This window comes from Capra hircus, chromosome 21, assembly GCF_001704415.2.
Source record: "Capra hircus breed San Clemente chromosome 21, ASM170441v1, whole genome shotgun sequence".
NCBI classification, from domain to species: Eukaryota; Metazoa; Chordata; class Mammalia; order Artiodactyla; family Bovidae; genus Capra; species Capra hircus.
The window spans coordinates 20,905,627-20,924,584 of NC_030828.1; the positions used below are offsets into that span (position 1 = coordinate 20,905,627).

At 50.1% G+C, this 18,958-nt stretch overlaps 3 protein-coding genes across 5 annotated transcripts in view; 2 read left to right on the top strand and 1 right to left on the bottom strand.

Annotated features, from left to right (window-relative positions):
* Positions 1 to 1,766, top strand: part of SEMA4B (semaphorin 4B) — a 42,798-nt gene extending 41,032 nt beyond the window's left edge. Inside the window, exon 15 of the mRNA XM_018066249.1 lies at positions 75 to 1,766. Coding sequence (XP_017921738.1) covers positions 75 to 817 — 743 coding nt within the window. The 3' untranslated portion in view covers positions 818 to 1,766. The remainder of the gene's footprint in view (positions 1 to 74) is intronic.
* CIB1 (calcium and integrin binding 1) lies at positions 2,880 to 6,202 on the bottom strand. Of its 2 annotated transcripts, XM_013972980.2 has the most exons (7): positions 5,964 to 6,202; positions 5,788 to 5,822; positions 4,690 to 4,798; positions 3,788 to 3,938; positions 3,533 to 3,651; positions 3,363 to 3,451; positions 2,880 to 3,135 (listed from the first exon to the last, which is right to left on the bottom strand). In XM_013972980.2, the coding sequence occupies exons 1-7, from the start codon at positions 6,012 to 6,014 to the stop codon at positions 3,114 to 3,116; spliced, it is 576 nt and encodes a 191-aa protein (XP_013828434.2). In that variant the 5' UTR covers positions 6,015 to 6,202; the 3' UTR covers positions 2,880 to 3,113. The 2 variants fall into 2 exon arrangements, with proteins under 2 accessions (XP_013828434.2, XP_017921739.1); XM_018066250.1 differs by having other exon boundaries at positions 3,363 to 3,651; positions 5,964 to 6,201.
* Positions 6,306 to 18,929, top strand: GDPGP1 (GDP-D-glucose phosphorylase 1). 2 transcript variants are annotated; one of them, XR_001919870.1, is made up of 4 exons: positions 6,306 to 6,724; positions 12,739 to 12,795; positions 14,279 to 15,556; positions 18,710 to 18,929. XR_001919870.1 is itself a non-coding variant. In XM_018066171.1 (3 exons), exon 3 carries the CDS (start codon positions 14,288 to 14,290, stop codon positions 15,443 to 15,445), a length of 1,158 nt encoding a protein of 385 aa, XP_017921660.1. In that variant the 5' UTR covers positions 6,306 to 6,724; positions 12,739 to 12,795; positions 14,279 to 14,287; the 3' UTR covers positions 15,446 to 15,609. The 2 variants fall into 2 exon arrangements, 1 of the variants encoding a protein (XP_017921660.1); XM_018066171.1 differs by lacking the exon at positions 18,710 to 18,929 and having other exon boundaries at positions 14,279 to 15,609.

Sequence of the window (18,958 nt, forward strand, 5' to 3'; positions counted from 1 at the left end):
GGTGGGTGAGTGAGCCTGGGGCGAATGGAGACATCAGCCCCCCCTTGACTGGGAACTGCTTTTTCTGCCTACAGGTGAGAAGCCCTGTGAGCAGGTTCATTTCCAGCCCCACACAGTGAACACCTTGGCCTGCCCCCTCCTGTCCAACCTGGCAACCCGGTTCTGGCTGCACAATGGGGCCCCCATCAACGCCTCGGCCTCCTTCCGCGTGCTGGCCACTGGGGACCTGCTGCTGGTGGGCAGCCAGCAGGAGCTGGGGCTGTTCCAGTGCTGGTCGCTGGAGGGAGGCATCCAGCAGCTGGAGGCCAGCTACTGCCCGAAGGTGGTGGAGGACAAGGTGGCCGGCAGTGCGGACCAGAGCGGCAGTGTGCCCGTCATCATCAACACATCTCGGGTGAGCGCACCGGTGGGCAGCCAGGCCAGCTGGCGCATGGACAAGTCATACTGGACGGAGTTCCTGGTGATGTGTGTGCTCTTCGTGTTCGCCGTGATGGTCCTCATCTTATTCTTCCTCCATCGGCATCGCGGCGGTATGAAGGTCTTCCTGAAACAGGGGGAGTGTGCCAGCGTGCACCCCAAAACCCGCCCAGTGGTGCTGCCGCCTGAGACCCGGCCGCTCAACGGCGTGGGCCCTCCTGGCACCCCGCTTGACCACCAAGGCTACCAGGCCCTGTTGGACAGCTTCCTGAGGCCCCGCGTCTTCACGGAGTCAGAGAAGAGGCCACTGAGTGTCCAGGACAGCTTCGTAGAGGTGTCCCCGGAGTGCCCCCGGCCCCGGGTCCGCCTGGGCTCTGAGATCCGGGACTCGGTAGTGTGAGAGCAGACTTCCGGAGGCGGCCTCCCTTTGGGGCCCCTAAGCGCTCAGAGCCAGTTGACTGGACCTCTGCTCCTCCTTGTGGAAGAAGCCACGGTGTCCAGCCCTCAGGAGCGACAGAGCCCTCTGCCAAGTAGCAAGGCCCCCCACCCGCCTCCACCCCAGATGGCCATGTCCCTGTGGGTCCTGGCTGAAGATGGGGGCCTGCCCGAGTGAGCAGATGCTCCTTAAGTGAACTGAGCCCTTTGTTTAAACAGTCGAAAATGTGAAACAGGAAAAGAGAGACAAGATGACGCCACACGTGGCCAGCCCAGTGCCCAGCTCCCAGCTTCCAGATTGGAAGGATGCATGCAAAGTGGCTGTGTGAGACAGAGCTGGAAATGGCGCACCAACTGGCCTCCTCCGCCTTCCCCTACTGTCACAGCTGCCCCTGCTCACTGCAGAGACGGGGGCCAGCTTGGGCTCCAAGGGGTCCAGCCTTCTCAGCTGGCCAAATCCTTGCAGCCATCATCCTGTCACCTCAGGGACCAGAGGGCCACACTGGCCCCGCAGCCCTCCCGAGGCCCTGGGCTCAGGCCCACCTCCTCCTGGACTTTTCCGGCCTGTATCAGGCTGCGGCCACATTAGAGTGACAGGGCAGTGCCAGTCCAGAAGAGTCTATGTCGATGAACATCATCCCCCGGAATTCTAGGAAGAGACTGCTGCCTGCCTTCCTCCAGCCTACAAATCTGTGTCCCTTTTTCCCATACCTGCCCTGGTCTTCAAACCCAGCCCCCAGTTCATCCCCACACCTGCAACCTCCACTCTTAAGGGACAGCTAAGCCCATGCATCACTGATAACTGCCCAGCACAGGGACCCTGAGTTTATGTGGGTTTTATATATATATTTTTTTTAAATAAAAATGCACTTTACTTTTTTTTTTTTTTTTAAATAAAATCTAAAGAATTGAAATTGAATCCTGGGCCCTTCCTCTGACAGGACTGTTGCTTTTTGAGGTTGGTCCAGTTCTCTGAGTTCTGGGAGGCTCTAGGCTGCCTCTTTCGGGTGCTAGTGGGCTAACGCCAGCCCAGCCTGGCTGACCACATCTCTCCACGGAGCCAGGTTCTTTTTTCTTCTTGTTTTCGGCTGTCTTGGGTCTTCGTTGCTGTACGGGCTTTTCTCTAGTTGTGGCAAGTGGGGGCTACCCTAGATGTGGCACGCCGGCTTCTCACTGCAGTGGCTTCCCTCGTTGTAGGGCGTGAGCTCTAGGGCTCACGGTCATGGGCTTCCATAGTTGTGGGCTCTAGAGCACGGGCTCAGGAGCTGTGGTGCCTTGGGCTTAGTTGCTCCGCATCATGTGGCATCTTCCAGGATCAGGGATCGAACCCGTGTCTCCTGCATGGACAGGCAGATTCTTTACCACTGAGCCACCAGGGAAGCCTGCGCCAGGTTTGGAAAGTGGGTAAGGGAGAGGATTTGTTTACTTCAGTCCCTTTACCCTGTACCCCTGGTTTGGTTCAGGGATGGGGTGCGGGGGAAAAGGTCTTGGCTTTTCTTGTTTTGACTTAAAAAGCATTTTTATTTTTCAAATGATCACACAGTGAAACTGACTTTTTTCTTTTAGTACACAGGTCTATGAGTTTTAACACGTAGAAATTCATGTACCCACCACCACTATCAGGATATGAGTTCCACCCCTCATGCTCCTCTTCATACCCCCTCACAAGGGAGGGTGGGACGGGGAGATACAGTCTGACTTCCTGCTGTCTCCTTTGTGTGCATGCTTAGTCGCTCAGTTGTGTCCAAATCTTTGCGATCCCATGGGCTGTAATCTACCAGGCTCCTCTGGCCGTGGGATTCTCCAGGCAAGAATACTAGAGTGGGTTGCCATTTCCTACTCCAGGGGATCTTCCTGACCCAAGGATTGAACCTGGGTCTCCTGCATTACAGGCAGATTCTTCACCATATGAGACATCAGCCATCCCCTTTAAGTCCTACTTATCCCCAGGGTGACTGAGGGCTCATATATATATATATATATAAGTCCACTCCTTCACACCAGTAATTCTAGTGTTGCACAAAGGCTCAAAACTTCTAAACCTTTATTACTGATTAGTAGAAACACAAATAGAGCAACGACAGTGAGAAGGGGAAAGGCCCTGACATGGAGGGCCCTCCACAGCCCCGGGCAAGACTGCGCAGTGCCAGCTCCAGGCTGGGCCAGCTTGGCCGGCGCTGACAACACGGGGGGTGACCGTGACCACAGCTCAGCAGTGGACATTCTTCAACAGGGTGCTGCTACACATGCTGTGGCTCCCGTCACAGGACAATCTTAAAGGAACTGGACAAGAGAAGAGCGTGTTGGGGCTTTCTGCTGAAAGAGGAGGGTAGGGACTGAACCCTAAGTTTACCCCTCCCCCAAGACCCCTTGGAATGGGCTGTGAGTCCCCTCTAGAAGAATAGCTACTCTAATATTCAGAGGAAGCAGGAGGCCTTTTCCTACCCCAGGGACCACCTCCAGAAATAATGTCCCAGACCTGGTGCAGCAGGTGAGGATCACAGTCGTACCTGGCAAAATCTGGTGAGCGGGAGATGACATGCTGAAACTCGGAGAGGTTGATGGTCCCATCCCTATCAATGTCGGACTCTTCTAGGATCTGGAAAGCGGAAGCTTCAAGGCCAAACCCCAAGCCTTCCCGCCTGCTCCCCGGCCAAGCCCACCCGCCCCTCCTGCTCACGTTGTCGATGAGCTGCTTCATCTCTGAAGCACTGAGCCGTGTGTCTTCGCTCTCTCCCGTGAGGCAGTTCACGAGCTGGCTCAGGTCTTCTCTGTTCAAGGTTCCATCATCATCAAAGTCTAGAAAGCAGACACAGGAAGCCCACAAGGAGGTGGTCAGGATGAGCACCCAGCTCGTGACTCCCTGAGCTCTCAGGCATCTCCACAAAGACCACGTCAGAGGGGCTGGTGTTCCACCCAGCCCCCCACTCCTTACCGAAGATGCGGAAGGCATAGTGGGACTTGATGTCTGGAGTGGCTGTGTCACTGAACACACTGAGGAGGTCCAAGAAGTCCTCGAAGCTCAGGCTGTCTCTGCTTGGGGAAGTGGAGAAGACCTTGCAGATTCGCTCCTTGAAGGGGTTGGCCTAAGCAAGAAAGCCTTCTGTGAACACCACACACGAAGCAGCCCAAATCACATATTCAAACGCCACCAGGAAACTGGAGGGAGTGGTTCAGCCTCTCGGAGAACCATCACCACTCTGGGGCCAGCATAGAAGTCAGGAGGACCCATGACCCCACTGGGGAAGAGACAGGAATGGCTTTCTGGGCATCAGAGCTTAACCTAAAGGCATGCCTGGGAGCAGAGAAGTAAGGAAGAGGAAGGCATTCTAAGCAAACAGAACAAGATGAGCTGGTTATTTTAAAACACAAATATTGAACCGAGCAATTACTGTGTTATAGGCCAGGCCCTTTGCATAGAAATTTTCACAGCAGCCCTATGGAGAGGCAATCAGCCTCTGGAATAGAGTTCTCAAACTTCAATCAGTTCAGTTCAGTTCAGTCGCTCAGTCGTGTCCGACTCTTTGTGACCCCATGAATCACAGCACGCCAGGCCTCCCTGTCCGTCACCAACTCCCGGAGTTCACTCAGATTCACATCCATCGAGTCAGTGATGCCATCCAGTAATTCAACTCCTCTTAAAGGATACAACTTTGAACCTCCAAGAGTATGTCTGAGGATCCCAGTGTGCAAAACATCCTTCTATTACTATATAACTCCCCTGGATGACGTTGATAAAGCACCCAGGAACTTAGGGTGAAACAGAAGACGAGAATGGGGAGCAGTGACCATGTGACCTCAGAAGGAGTAGCAGAGGGAGGCTGGGTGGGCTGGCACCTTGAGCTCTGGAAGGCTGAGAATCTGCTCCAAGGACACTCGAGCCTGCAGTGACTCCTCCACACTCCGGTGCTCCTGGGGAAGCAGCTCACAGAACCGTCTGTGGGCTCTGGCAGAAGGGAGAGAACCTGTTAGTGTGCTTTCCTACGTGTGTCACATCTCCCCTCCTGGCCTTGAATACCCATCATGAACCAGCTAGGAGCTAAGCCCTCAGGACTTCTAAGGCAAGAGAAGATGTGTCACAAGACAGTACAGGGAGCCTGGGAGTCCATCCTTGCGGGTTTACTGTGGGACCCCATGCCCCAGGCACTGTGCTTGGCCCTGATTCCAGACTCCTCCAGGTTTGGAGAGGTTCGGGAAGGGGCCAGAAATTGGTCTTAAAGAGCAAGTGAAAAAGAGCTAAATTGAAATCTCATTTCATTTCAGGAATCGCTGCTCCTCAAAGCAGCTACCCTGAACTTTCTCCCCCTTAGGCCCTACCTCATTCCCACTGGCATTATTTTTTGCCAAGAGAAGCCTAGCAACCTTCTTGCTCGGGTGTGCGGCCACATAAAGCTGGCTAGGAAAGGGGTTCCAGCCCCAGTTCAAATCCTCTTACTCAAGAATATTGTCTTAGGCAAGTTTCACTGTGCGGGTTACAAAGGAAACGTAGACAACCCTTCAGCAGAGCATGGAAAGTGCTCAGTAAGCGTTAACGGTTGCGGTAGTATTCAGATAAGGAGGAGCCAGAGGGCTCCCCAAGGTTTCTCTGGCTTTGCCAGCAGACGAGGCAGCCCAGAACTACAGCAGTCTCGGCCGGACTGGGGCAGGAAGTTCCGTTTTGCAGAAGCCAGGGGAGCGGGGTCAAAGAGCACCCAACTCCGGCTGGAGGCTGCTCTGCGGTGCACCGCTGGGGCCGCCGGCGCGAGACGAGAGGGTGTGCCGGGAAGAGGGCACAGCCGAGGGCCCGGAGCCCTGGCCTCCAGTTCCGGCTCAGCTGCAGGCCCCTGCCCCTGCCGCTGGCGGGACCTCAGTTTGCCCATCAGTAAAACGGAGCCTCCCCCGTTCCCGAAGCCGTTCCGAGAGCATCCCGGAGGTGAGGTTCGAAACAGCACTTACAGAAGGATCTCCTGTTTGGTCAGGAACGTCAAGTCCTGGAAGGCAAAACGAGAGAGGAGGGTCAGCAGGCCGCCCGGGGCCAGAGGCCGCGCCCACCCGCCCGGCCGCGGCACGGGGACCATCCTCTCCCGAGCGCAGGCCGCGCGCAAACTCCCTGGGGACCGCGTCTCGCGCACCTGGTACTCGGCCAGCAGCTCCTTGGACAGGCGACTGCCCGAACCTCCCATCGCTGCCGCTCTCACACAGCTCCGCCAACTTGTCTCGGGACGCTGGCAACTTTCTCACTTCCGCCCTCGGGCCGCGTCACCACCCGGTGCCCGCGGCAACCGCTCCTGGGGCCACCGCCTCCTGGGCCCGCCCCCTCCTTAAGGCTCCGAGGCGTTCCCAGCCCGGTTCGGCCGGTTGGCTCCCGGCTCCGGGCGGTCCCTGGCGGGCTGGAGGCGGGGCCCGGGGCGGGGCCTGACGCTCCGGGGCGGGGCCCAGGCCTCACGGCCCCGCCTCCAGGGTGGGCGGGCCGGGCCGGGCAGTCTTCACGCGCTGGCGTGCAGGCCGCGCATGCGTTGAGGGCCACACGACCCCGCAATGGCCCCGGTAGGAGTTTGGGGGAAGTCGCGCGGTGTGTCCTCCTCACCTGCAGTAGGTGTCGGGGGTGGCAGCCGTGGCGGTCTTGGGCGGAGTCCGGGGATTATTTGGAGCTGGGATTACCGAGAAACCTCGTGGCTCGCTGAGTGGCCCGTGGCGGTCGGCTGCCATCTCAGCCCAGCGAGGGCTTTTCCACCCGCACGTTGCCATTCGTCACCTGCCGTACTAGTTGCAACCCTCATGCCACGTCTGCAGAAATAACCATAACCTTGCTGCCTGCTGAGGCTGTTTATTGAGAGCCCACCGAGTCCCAAGCGCTGTGCATAAATAGCTTCAATTCTTAAATCTTTGCAAGGTGAGTTACCGTTTTCCAAAGGGGGAAATACAAAGGCTCACTGGAGTTCACTGACGTGTGTGTGTCTGTGTCTGTGTGTGTGTGTCTGTGTGTGTGTGTGTGTCTGTGCGTGTTACCATACCCTCCTCCAGAGGATCTTCCAGCCTAGGTATGGAACCCACCAAGTCTAGAGACTTGTCTAGACTCGAGCTTTTAAAAAGCTGTGGCTCCATTCTAAGGCTCTTTTCAAGGATCCCCACTGCTGTACTCCTCTCCCCAGCCTGCATGCTGCCTGTGACCTGCTCCCAGACTGCATACTGTGGGAGTAGGAATTGAAACTGAACTATTTGCTTTTGTCCCCTCTCAACCTCTAAGACAATGCTTGAAATATGCATGGTACGCTCTCAGTTTGTATAGGATGCATGCATGAATGAGTATTCCGAAAGCTAGGGGTTACAAGCTACTGAGTGAAGGAGGTAGTGAGATTCATTTTTTATTGTTGTTTTCTACTTTAATACGGTATAACAGACAAAATATAGTTCTTGATTCTTTTAATTCGTTCCACTAGCTGATCTTTGTAAAGTCTAAATACGAGCATGTCACTCTGTTTAAAACCATTAAGGAGTTAAATACCCAAACCAACCCCATGTAATTCGACTTCAACCTCTCTTTCTCTCTCTGCCAGTCTCCTCAGGCTTTCTGGGTTTCAGCCATTATGGGTTCTCCATTCCTCTTCCATCTTATCCTCAGGGAATCCTTTCCTGATTTCCTAGACTAGATTAAGAATCTGTATTACACTCACAGAGGATCCAGAGCTTTCCTTGACAGCGTCTGTCATGTTTGCCATCTATATTTACACGTGTGATGATTGGATTAATGTCTTTTTCTCCTGCTAGACTGCAGGCTCCATGAGGAGCAGTGGGAATCATGATTTTCAGACACAAGGTGTGGCCGTTGTTGAGTGAATGCTTTTGCTGAGTAACTTTAATTTTCCCAGCACTCAATAATGATAAGGTGATCGTTGGAGAATGACTCATTGTATCAACCTGTGAGTCCCACCACTGCGGAAGTATTACCTTCCAGAAAGTAGAGGCTGCGGAGCAGTGGGAACACCAAAGCCAGTCAAAGCGACTGGAGTGTAGTCTCTTGACAATAGACTCCTGTCCAAGAGAGAGTTGGTCTTCAGTTAATAAAAGGCAACAAACAAGAAGCTGCCTGCAATGCAGGAGACCCAGGTTTGATTTCTGCATCGGATGATTCCCCGGAGAAGGGATAGGCTACTCACTCCAGTATTCTTGGGGTTCGCTGGTGACTCAGGTGGTAAAGAATCCGCCTGCAATGCAGGAGACGTGGGTTCGAGCCCTGGGTTGGGAAGATCCCTTGGAGAAGAGTACAGCTACCCACTCCAGTATTCTGGCCTGGAGAATTCCATGGACTGGATAGTCCATGGGATCGCAAGTCACACTTTCTTTAAACGAACAAGAAGCTGTCATGGTGTCTCCTGTGCTAGGCTAAGAAGACAGAACACCAACCAGTGAGTGCACGTCCTTGGACTTCAGGGTGAGACTGCATCTTTTCATGGTGAAGGTCTGGGACTTGATACTGCCCCGCCATAGTGGCCAGCTGTGATGTAGATTGCTCAGTCATCTCACTTTACTTTGAACTCTTCTTCATTGACCAATCTTTTGATTATAGTTTTGCTTCCTAGTAAATTTTTGTACAGAGGAAGGCCTATAGCAACAAGCCACCAAGAACATTTTGTGCTCTTTGCCATGTTTCTCATTATGAGTGATTAAATCAGCATTCTGAGTCATCTAGCAGTCTCTGGTGAGCTTGCTTAGCTCATTGTCCTTCCTGTGTTCAATGAACCCTTGATAACAGTGATAAAACTGAGTGACTGATTAAAAATAGCTCCTGGTGTTTGTTTTCCAAGACATTTCTTTCCCTGCTTGTCATATTATTTCCCTCTTCCTCTTTCCCTTGAGACATTAGATCGTGTAGCCACCAAGGTGTGTCTGAGGTGGTGGTGGTTTAGTTGCTAAGTCAGGTCCAACTCTGTGACCCCATGAACTGTAGCCTGCCAGGCTCCTCTGTCCATGGGATATCCCAGGCAAGAATACTGGAGTGGGTTGCTGTTTCCTTCGGGAGATCTTCCTGACCCAGGAATCGAACCTTGGTTTCCTGCTTGCTTCCCTAAGCCACCAGGGAAGCCCATGTCTGAGGTGGTACTGTTTGCTCTGAGACTTAAACGAGACAGGCGTGTGAAGACACTCTGGGGGAAGGGTATTTTAGACTGAAAGAAAGCACCAAAGCCTTGAGCAGGAACAGGTTTAGGAAGAGTGAGGAGCAGAGTGGGTAGGGGGAAGAGTGGTCTGAGAGGAGGTGAGGGGGAGACACAGCTAAGCCTTGAGAGCCCAGAGCCCATGCTGTAGAAATGGGTTTTGTTCCAGGGGCTCAAGGTCACATCATCCCTAGTGAATGGAAGAGTCAGAATTCAAACATCTTGTCAGCCTCCAAAATCAGATCTCTCACCTTCTGCCAGGATGATACCCACCACACAGGCTTGTTGTGAGCGTCACCTAAGTAAACGTGGAAAGCCCCCAGCCCATGCCTGTGTTCCCTTCCTCCTGGTTTTCCTATGAAGATTCAGTCCTGTCACCTGGTCACTATGATTTGTTATTCTCAGGTATTCCTCTTTATTTCTAGGTACTATTTTTTGCCTCTTAGTTCACTTGAATATCTTCCCTGGTGGCTCAGATGGTAAAGAGTCTGCCTGCAGTGTGGGAGACCCGGGTTCCATCCAGGGAAGACCCCTGGCCACAGAAATGGAAATCCACTCCAGTTTTCTTGGAGCCTGGAGAATCCCAAGGACTCAGGATCCTGGCCGGCTACAGTGCATGGGGTTCCAAAGAGTCAAACACGACTGAGCGACTTCAGTTCTTTCTTTCTATTCTTTCACTTGAATATCAGTACAACCATACCCACTTTCTATTGATTCTGTTGACTGATATATCTTTATTCATATTTTTAGTCTTTTGGTACCATCTTGGCCCTGGGTCCTTGGTCCTAGCCCCTGGGTCTTAATGTTATTCTAAATTTCTGTCTAGCCCAGACTTCAACCTTGACCTCCAGGTGTGACTGTCCAGCGGCGTGCACCACTTCTCTTGAATGCCCAGGCGACATCTCAAGCTCAGTAATGAAAGCTGATCTCTCGATCTCTCCCTTCCGATAGTCACCTGTTCCTGCCCGCACCCCATCTCCACCCTCTCCATCTCTGTAAATGCCACTGCAGGGCCTGGTTCCCGAAGCTGAGTCACTCCCAGGTCTTCCTTTTCCCTCAGTCTTCACAGTCAGCATGTCAGCAGGCCCTGTCGGTTCTCTTTAAAATATGACCCATATCCCCAGCTCCTCCTAACTCTGTTGCCATCTGTGTTGTCTAGTCACCTCACTGCTCACTTGGCCACCAGAGTAGCCTCCACAGTGGTCTCTGCTTCCCCTCTGCTCCCCTACAATCCATTTTCCACATAACAGAAAAAAGTTTATAAAATATCAGACAGTCCTGGACTTCCTGGGTTCAATCCTTGGTCAGTGAAGTTCCGCATGCTGTGTGGTGTGGCCAAAAAATAAAATACCAAATGATCCTTCTGTTTAGAACCTACCAGTGATTTTTTACTCCATTTAGAATAGAATCCAAGTTCCTGTCCATGATGCATAAGGCCCTGCAGCTAATCTGGCCTCCACCTTCCTCTCCAGCTTCTCTGGTCGGGGGGGTCTTCTCCCCTTTGCCGGCCATACCCCAGTAACATTGCCTCCTTTCTGTTCCTAGAACAGGCCAACCAGCTGCCTGCAAGACTCGTGGGCTTGGACTTCTGGTTTCTTTTGCCTAGAGAACACTTAGCTCTTCATTGTAGGCCTCTTCTTATCCTCCTGTCTTAGCTCAGCTGTCACATCCCTCTTAGAAAAGTGGGATGCCCTGATCCCACCGCTTAGTCACCCCGTTTTATGACTTGTTCGCCACAGAATGCTGTCACCACAGGTAGTTAATGTTTTCCTTTTGCTTATCGTCTAACTTCATCCCAGGATGTAAGTTCCATAAGGATGTGGACTTGGTTCTCCTTATTTGCTGCCATGTCTTCATTGCCTCATACACAGCAGTTACTTCCTAAATACTTTGATTTTTGTGGCTCAGCAGAACATGGACCAGGGTGCACAGAAGAGGTGGCCCTAGATTGTCAACAGTGGGGTTGAAGTGGGTTGATTCTGAATGAATGAATGAGAGACACTTAAGTGGATGTTGTTGAGTTGCTCAGTCGTGTCTGACCCTGTGGACCGCAGCATGCCAGGCTTCCCTGTCCTTCACTATCTCCTGGAGTTTTTTTAAAATGCATGTCCATTGAGTCAGTGATGCCATCCTACTTAGGTTTAATTCAGCAAATTGTTGGATTTCTTAAATCTATTTTGAGAATCACTTAAATTGTTTTGAATTGTGGCAGAATACACATAACATGAAATTTACCATCCTGACATTTTAAAAATTTGGTTAAAAAAAAATGTAGCATAAACTTTAAAACCTTAACCATTTCCAAGTGTATAGTTCAGTAGAATTAAGTATGTTCACATTATTTGGTAGCCCAGTCTCCAGAACTTTTTTCGTCTTGCAAAACTGAAACTCTGCGCCCATTAAACAGCAAACAGTTTCTCACTTCCCCCTCCCTCCAACCCTTGGGAACCACCATTCTACTTTCTGTCTCTATGAATTTGAGCATTTTTTTTTAAAGTTAATTTACTTATTTGGTTGCACTGTGTCTTAGTTGTGGCATGTGGGATCTAGTTCCCCAACCAGGGATCCAGCCTGGGCATCCTGCATTGGGAGTGCAATGTTGCAGCCACTAGACCATCAGGGAAATCCCAGAATTTGAGCACTTTAGGTACTTTATATAAGTGAAATCATAAATAACTTGTCGTTTGGTGACTGGCTTATTTCAGTTAGCATAAAGTCCTCAAGGTTCATCCATGCTGTAGCCTGTGTTGGCATTGCCTTCTTTTTAAGGCTGAATAACATTCCATTGCCTGTATAGGCCACCTCTTGTTTATCCATTTATCTATTGATGGATACTTAAGTTGCTTCCACCTCTTGGCTACTTGAATAATACTGTTCTGAACACGGGTGTATAAATACCTCTTTGAGACCCTGCTTTCAGTTCTTTTGGGTATACCCCCAGAAGTGGAACTGCTGTATCACATAGTAATTTTATTTTCATTTCTTTGAGGAGCTGCTCTGCTGTTTTCCATAGCAACTGTATCACTTTACATTCCCACCAGTAGTGCCTGAGGGGTCCCATTTCTGTATATCCTTGCCAACACCTGCCTGTTACTTTCTGGTTTTGATAGCAGCCATCCTAAAGAACGTCAGGGGGTATCTTATTGTGATTTTTATTTTATTTCCTTACTTAGTGATGTTGAGCATCTTTTCATATGCTTGTTGGCCATTTGTATATCTTTGGAGAAGTGTCCTAGACTCACTTTTATTTATTTATTTAATTTTTAATTTTTATTTTTACTCCATTTTACTTTACAATACTTTATTGGTTTTGCCATACATTGACATGAATCTGCCATGGGTGTACATGAGTTCCCAATCCTGAACCCCCCTCCCACCTCTCACCCTAGACTCACTTTTAATAGAATAATTTAAGACTTTATATTTTACTTATGCTTAGTAAATTATGCATAAATTTTTGTGCTTAGAAAATTAAGTATAAAATTTAAGCTCAAGTTAAAAAAAAATGTTTATTGTGGTAAAAAATGCAAAAGTTTTACCATCTTAGCCGTCTCTAAGTGTGCAGTTCAGTCTTGTTACCATCTGAAACATCTCTGAGCATACAGTTTAGTCGTATTAAGTATATTCACATTATTGTGTTGCCAATCTCTGGAATATTTTTACCTTACAAAACTGAAACTCTGTACCCATCAAACTCAGCTTGACTTTTAACAAAACATTGTGTTGTATGTTTTTCTGTTTTATTAATGTAAAGTTTCTGGACCAGCAGAGCTGAGGGTGTCCAAGCTTGTTCTGAGGCAACTCAACTGAGGTAAGCTTTCTTTTGAAGTCCCCTGTGGACCAACAGCAGGTCATGTCCCTGACCCCTTGGGTCCCCTGGGCTTCAGGGACCCAGTGGAGATGAAGACTGACACCTATTTCCACCTTAAAGAATTGGCTCTGGGCACTCATGATTGGCCATCCTCACCCAAGTGGTTGTGTGCATGGCCATTTGGAATTACTGCACAACAGTGGAAACGCTATTCCCATAAAAGGAGTCATAAGCTTTGAAGCCAGGGGCACTCTCAGGCACTGGAACACTGGTGCAGTTTTCTGGAGGGCAGTTTGCCAGACTGTGTATTGAAAGCCTGAGCCATGAGCCTCTTCTGAACCCATGGTCAACTAAGATTTTATTTTAAATGAAAATAAAAGTATCTGCAAAGATAGATACACAGGATGTCCACCACAACATTGTATATGATAGTAAGAAGTCAGAAAAACCTAAATGTATAAGAGTTAAAGATCAGTTAAAAAAAAACAAGTCCAGGACTTCCTGGTAGTCCAGTGGTTAAGACTGTGCTCCCAGTGCAGGGGGCATGGGTTTGATCCCTGGTTGGGGAACTAAGATCCTGCATGCCTCATGGCATGGCCAAAAAGAAAAATCAAGGTCTATCTACATATGAATATGAGGCTACATATATAAATTGTGATTTTTCCCTTGGCATTGGAATAAGTGTTGTAATTTATCTGTATTTCTTCTCTCCATTAAGAAAGTTTATTCATTATGTGTAATTTTTAGAAAGAGAAAGAATTTGATTTATATCTTTAATTCAGCAAAAATGTATGCTAACCTGCAGGTGATAGAATTGTGAGTGATTTTTGTGTTTTCAAAATATTCTACCAAAAGCATATATTACTTTTGTAATCAGAACAAAGAGTAAAGTTCATTTAAAAATTAAAATAGGGGCGTTCCCTGGTGGGCTAGTGGTTAGGATTCTGGGCTTTCACCGCCATGGCCCAGGTTCAGTCCCTGCTCGACGAACTGATCCTGCAAGCTGAGTGGCACAGTTAAATAAATTAATAAATAAAACAAATAAAAATTTCACATGCCACACCTAAAGATCCCGCATGCCACAACTAAGATGGAAAACCGCTTGTGCTGCAACTAGGACCCCACACAGCCAAATAAGGAAGTAAAAATACTTTGTGTGTGTGTTAGTCGCTCAGTTGTGTCTGACTCTTTGCAACCCCATGGACTGTAGCCCACCAGGCTCTTCTGCCCATGGAATTCTCAGGCAAGAATACTGGAGTGGGTTGCCGTTTCCTTCTCCAAGATATCTTCCTGCCCCAGGGATGGAACCCATGTCTCCTGCATTGCAGGCAGATTCTTTACCATCTGAGCCACCAGGGAAACCCCCCAAAAAGATTTAAATAAATAAAAATACATAAGTAAAATGTAGTGAGTTTATTATTAAAAAATAAAATCTTTAGAAATGGGATGGCATCACGTATTTTTCACCTTATGATTGTTTCAGGTCAGCCCCATGGCTATTCCACATGCTTCAAATGAAACTTCCTATTTGCTGCCTCCAAACAAGGAAGACTGGGAAGGGCAGGGCATTCCTGACTTTGTCTACGGGCAGGAGGAACTCGTGATGGAAGGGGTTCAGTGGCCAAGGGGCGCGCTCAGCCTCCTGAACACGCCGCCACTGTCTCACTTTGACTCTGCCCTCTGCTCAGCCTGGAGGCAGCGGATGGAGCTGGGGCTCTTCCGCTACCCACTGGGGGAGCTGCCGACCCAAACCCTCCCTGGGACCGTGGGTTTTGTGGCTCAGCTGAACGTGGAGCGAGGTGTGCAGAGAAGGTGCCCCCAGAACATCAAGAGCATGAGGCAGGAGTTTGACCCTGAACAGTTTAACTTCAACCAGATCCGGCCAGGAGAGGTCCTCTTTCGTCTGCACCGGAAGCGGGACTGCCCCGGCACTGTCCAGCAAGAGGACATCCTGGTGCTGATCAACGTCAGCCCCTTGGAGTGGGGCCACGTGCTGCTGGTGCCCGAACCTGCCAGGGGGCTCCCCCAGCGCCTGCTGCCCGGGGCGCTGCGGGCCGGGGTCGAGGCTGTACTGCTGAGCTCACACCCGGGCTTCCGCGTGGGCTTCAACAGCCTGGGTGGCCTGGCCTCGGTGAACCACCTCCACCTGCATGGCTACTACCTGGCGCACCGGCTGCCCGTGGAGGGGGCCCCCAGTGAACCCCTGGACCCTCGGGGCCGTCTGCATGTGCTCCAGGCCCTCCCAGCTCGCGGCTTCCTCTTTTACACCAGTAGGCCAGGGCCTGACTTGGAAGCCTTGATAAGCAGGGTGTGTCGGGCCACTGACTACCTGACTGACTGTGAGATTGCGCATAACTTGTTTGTCACCCGGGGGGCCCCTCCTGGAAAGACATCATCTTCCTCAGCTCTCTCGGGAGTCCGGGTCATTCTGTGGCCCCGGAAGCCCAGCTTTGGGATAAAGGAAGGTCAGGCATTCAACGTTGCCCTCTGTGAGCTGGCTGGGCACCTCCCGGTCAAAACGGCCCAAGACTTCAGCAGCCTGACAGAGGCAGCCGCTCTGGCCCTCATCAGAGAATGTCTGCTGCCCCCAGCCCAGGCAGAAGATGTGCGGGCTGCGCTGGTGGCCTTGATAGCCCAGGAGGAAGAGTAATCCTCCCAGCAGTATTCTAACTGATCCGGAGAACTGTCCATCGTGGTGCTGTGAGCGCATTCATGAATGCCTTCTCACCGGTTTCAGCATAAGGGGAGGGATAAAGAACCGGTAAGTTGTCTCGTTAAAGAGGGAGATTGTTGGAATAAATGGCATGAATGAGCCCTCTTGGATGTATCTGCTCCTTTTCACCTTCTTGGACAAGCCCCAGGGATGTCAAATCTGTTACTAAGAAGGGAGTATGTACAGGAGTTACACGCTCCTGACTCTGTTTGCTGACTTTAAGTGTTAGCAGAGTGATAGTTTATCACTTGTTCTGTTCTTGCCTCCGCTGGTTCTGCCTCTGTCCACCACTGAGTTGTGTTTCTTCATTCTGCTCCTGTATTCATCCCCTCCATCCATACACTGTATTTGTAGGACATATTTTGCCTACCTGGGCACCTTGAATTTCCTCCAGCCCCAGTGCTGAGCTAAGTGTTCTTCACGTACATTATTTCATCTGAGAACAAGGTATCCTCACAACTTGAGTGTTGCACATCCTTTTAATAGCCACATTTAGCAGATGAAGAGTTGGAGGCTGACAGAAGTTTAGTAACCCATCCAAGGTCAGGTAGCTCAAAAGTAGTGGAGTCAGGACGGCGACACAGGCAGTCAAGACACCATGAAGCTGAGCTGGGGCTGTGCACCTGTGACCATCATGTTAGTCTCCTTGAAATGAGGCAGAATACACATCACAACCCATTTCATAAGAAAGTGTAATCTTGAAATTCCTCTGAACATTTTGGTCATCATCAATGTGCCTGTTTTTGGCAACTGCAGTAATTTTAGCTCAGTGCCTCTCTCTACAAGCCTTTGCAAATACAGGCTCTAGAAACATCACTTTATTTTGCTTGCTTACTCTGAGGGGAGTGCAGTGACCATTATAGCAAAGTGGACTTTGAGTGCCTAAGGTGGTGAGTCCAAATACCAGGATTTCCCCAGCTTTCCCTTAGGACTGATACTCAGAGGAAAGCCGCCTTCTGGCCCCAAATAAGTCTTTACACAAAAAATAGGTTTCCTTTATGGTGGTACTTCTTAGCCATGTATACTTTGTGAATCGTCAAGAAAGGGTTTTATGGAAGCCTTTTCTAAGCTTAAATATGGAACACTTAGGAGCTGCTTTGTACCCAGGGCCCTGGGCTTTGAGCACAGTAGGACCGTAAGCAGGGGTGATCCAGCTCAGGGCCTCTCCACCTCTTTGCTTGCTTTTTGTTTGTTTATATGTTTGTTTCTTGCTTTTTGATGGAGGGTCTCTTGTCCTAAGGGGTGTTGGACTTGAGCTAATGGGAAACCTTGAGTTTTAAATTGAGGGGTAACAAATTTGCATTTTAGCTGGGATGGATGGATGGATGGATGGATGGATGGATGGATGAAGGAGGGAAGACAGGGAATCCAATTAAGATCCTGCTGAATGCTGGCAGTTCAGGCAAGCAATGATGATAGTTCAGGTACTAGAACAAAATATTTGTCTAAATAGTGAGAAAAGTGTGCGTCCTGCAAGGCAAGGGACTCCAAAACATTTTAAGGAGGAGGTAATAGAGTATCATACACTGAAGGAGGATCCAGAAATCTAGGAATCAGGAAATGTTCATGTCTTTTTAAAGGAGAGAAAAATTTTAAGGGTCCTTTAGATGTAGGCACATGGTATAATCTTAAAGTGACAAATTTGGGCTGAGTTTGGTGGAAGTGGCAATCAGAAGTCAGAGTGGGCGCACCTCAGGAAGAAATGGCGATGGTGAACGAGCAGTCTGATAAGCACCTGAAGGGCACGTGTCCTAATCACGGCTGTCTCTCCCAAGTGCCGAGACCGTCCAAGATGTGGTTACTAAAAACACTGAAAGAAGACAAGCAGATATTCATCCCGAACGCTGAGGTGGCCTAATTCCAGGGGCTTGGCCTGCGGGTTCAGGAAAGGATGGGAGTGGGACTTGTGTGAACTGGTGTGAAAAAAGGATAAGTCCTGTCATGCACTGGGTCAGCTGTGGCAAGAATCCACTCTTGAGTGCAGTGCGCTTAATTGCCCTTCCACTGCCAGTTCCAGGAGCAAGGAGGAGGTCCCAGAGGCCCAACACCTGGGAAAGAGCAGGAGCCGGCTGAAGGGCCGTCATGAGCCACCAGCTGAGTCTAGCACCAATAGGGCTAATAGGTCTTCAGCTCTATTTTTCAAAGTGAAGTTACCCCTAGTGCTCCCAGCGATCGCCCGTCACAAAGAAAGCTCAGGTCACGGCCAGCTCAGCTCAGCTCCTGCACCCCAGAGTGCTGTATGGAGTGATGCTGGATGAGTGGGGCTTGTCAACAAATCTAACATTGCACAGGCCCCCCCACAGACCCCAAACCTAGTGGAAAACATCCCATTCTGTAGTGGACGGTTCTGTCCTTAAGGAACATCCCCTTAGAACACCACGAAGGTCCTTACCCCCATCCTTCTCCCCTCAAGAGTCTAAGAGGATGGAGCTGAATACCTGGAAGACCAGTGAATCAGAAGAGGAATCTGAGGAGGAGAGTGTAAAAGGGGAAGCTGCCATCCCTTCTAATGCTTTTCAGCAGGCACTCTCAAAGGCTGACTACAATACATTTAGGAACAGAGTTCCTTTATACACTGTAGCCAAGAAAATACCAAAGAAAATTGTAACCCCAGCTGAGCCAGATGTCTTAGAAGCTGGTAGGAGAAAGAGAAGGCAGAAAACAGGTAACTGTCCCCTGGACCCCCTCACTTGCCCAGCTCGAGAATAACCCTCTGCCATTCTACAGTTGGGCAGGGAATCCAAAGTTTTCCCTTCAGCCTGGGAAAGAGGACAGGAAATTCAAAAGATCATTAGCCTTTTGGTACAACAAAATCCAGAACCATTTGCGCTGGCTTAATTTAGAATTTCAGCACATTTATATCATCCTGGTCTTTCCCAGGTGGTGCTGCTGGTAATGAACCAGGCTGCCAATGCAGGAAACATGGGTTTGAGCCCTGATTCGGGCACATCCACTGGAGGAGGACATGGCAACCCATGCCAGTGTTCTTGCCTAGAGAATCCTAGGGAAAGAGGAACCTGGAGGGCTACAGTCCGTAATGTTGCAAAAGAGTTGGACACGACTGAATCCACTTAGCACGCACGGTCTTTCCTTTAAGTGGCTTCTAGAGAGAATGAATCTGTGGGCTGTCTCTTCATCTGGGTGTCTGGTACCACAGGGTCCTTTTCTCTCTCCCTGATTTCTGCTCTTCCTCCATTCCAGAACCCTGGCCATCAATCTGACCAACTGCAAGTATGAGAGCGAAGCACCTAGCTCATCACTCAAATGACTGGGCATCAGAGGATATTTAGGGTTGCAGTTTTCACTCTGAAGACCGTTCTCGCCATTTGCTCGCAGCCCCTGGATCTCGTTCAGTTCAGTTCAGTCACTCAGTGGAGTCCAACTCTTTGTGACTCCACGGACTGCAACATGCCAGGCCTCCCTGTCTATCACCAACTTCTGGAGCTTACT

Excerpts from the sequence above, each read along its gene's own strand:
- CIB1 (XM_018066250.1), bottom strand. The coding sequence starts at position 6,014 with ATGGGAGGTTCGGGCAGTCGCCTGTCCAAGGAGCTGCTGGCCGAGTAC. Across the intron at positions 4,799-5,787 it reads ACCAAACAGGAGATCCTTCT|AGCCCACAGACGGTTCTGTG; the intron begins GTAAGTGCTGTT and ends CCCTTCTGCCAG. Across the intron at positions 3,136-3,362 it reads CGCTCACCAGATTTTGCCAG|TTCCTTTAAGATTGTCCTGT; the intron begins GTACGACTGTGA and ends TCTCTTGTCCAG.
- GDPGP1 (XM_018066171.1), top strand. The coding sequence starts at position 14,288 with ATGGCTATTCCACATGCTTCAAATGAAACTTCCTATTTGCTGCCTCCA.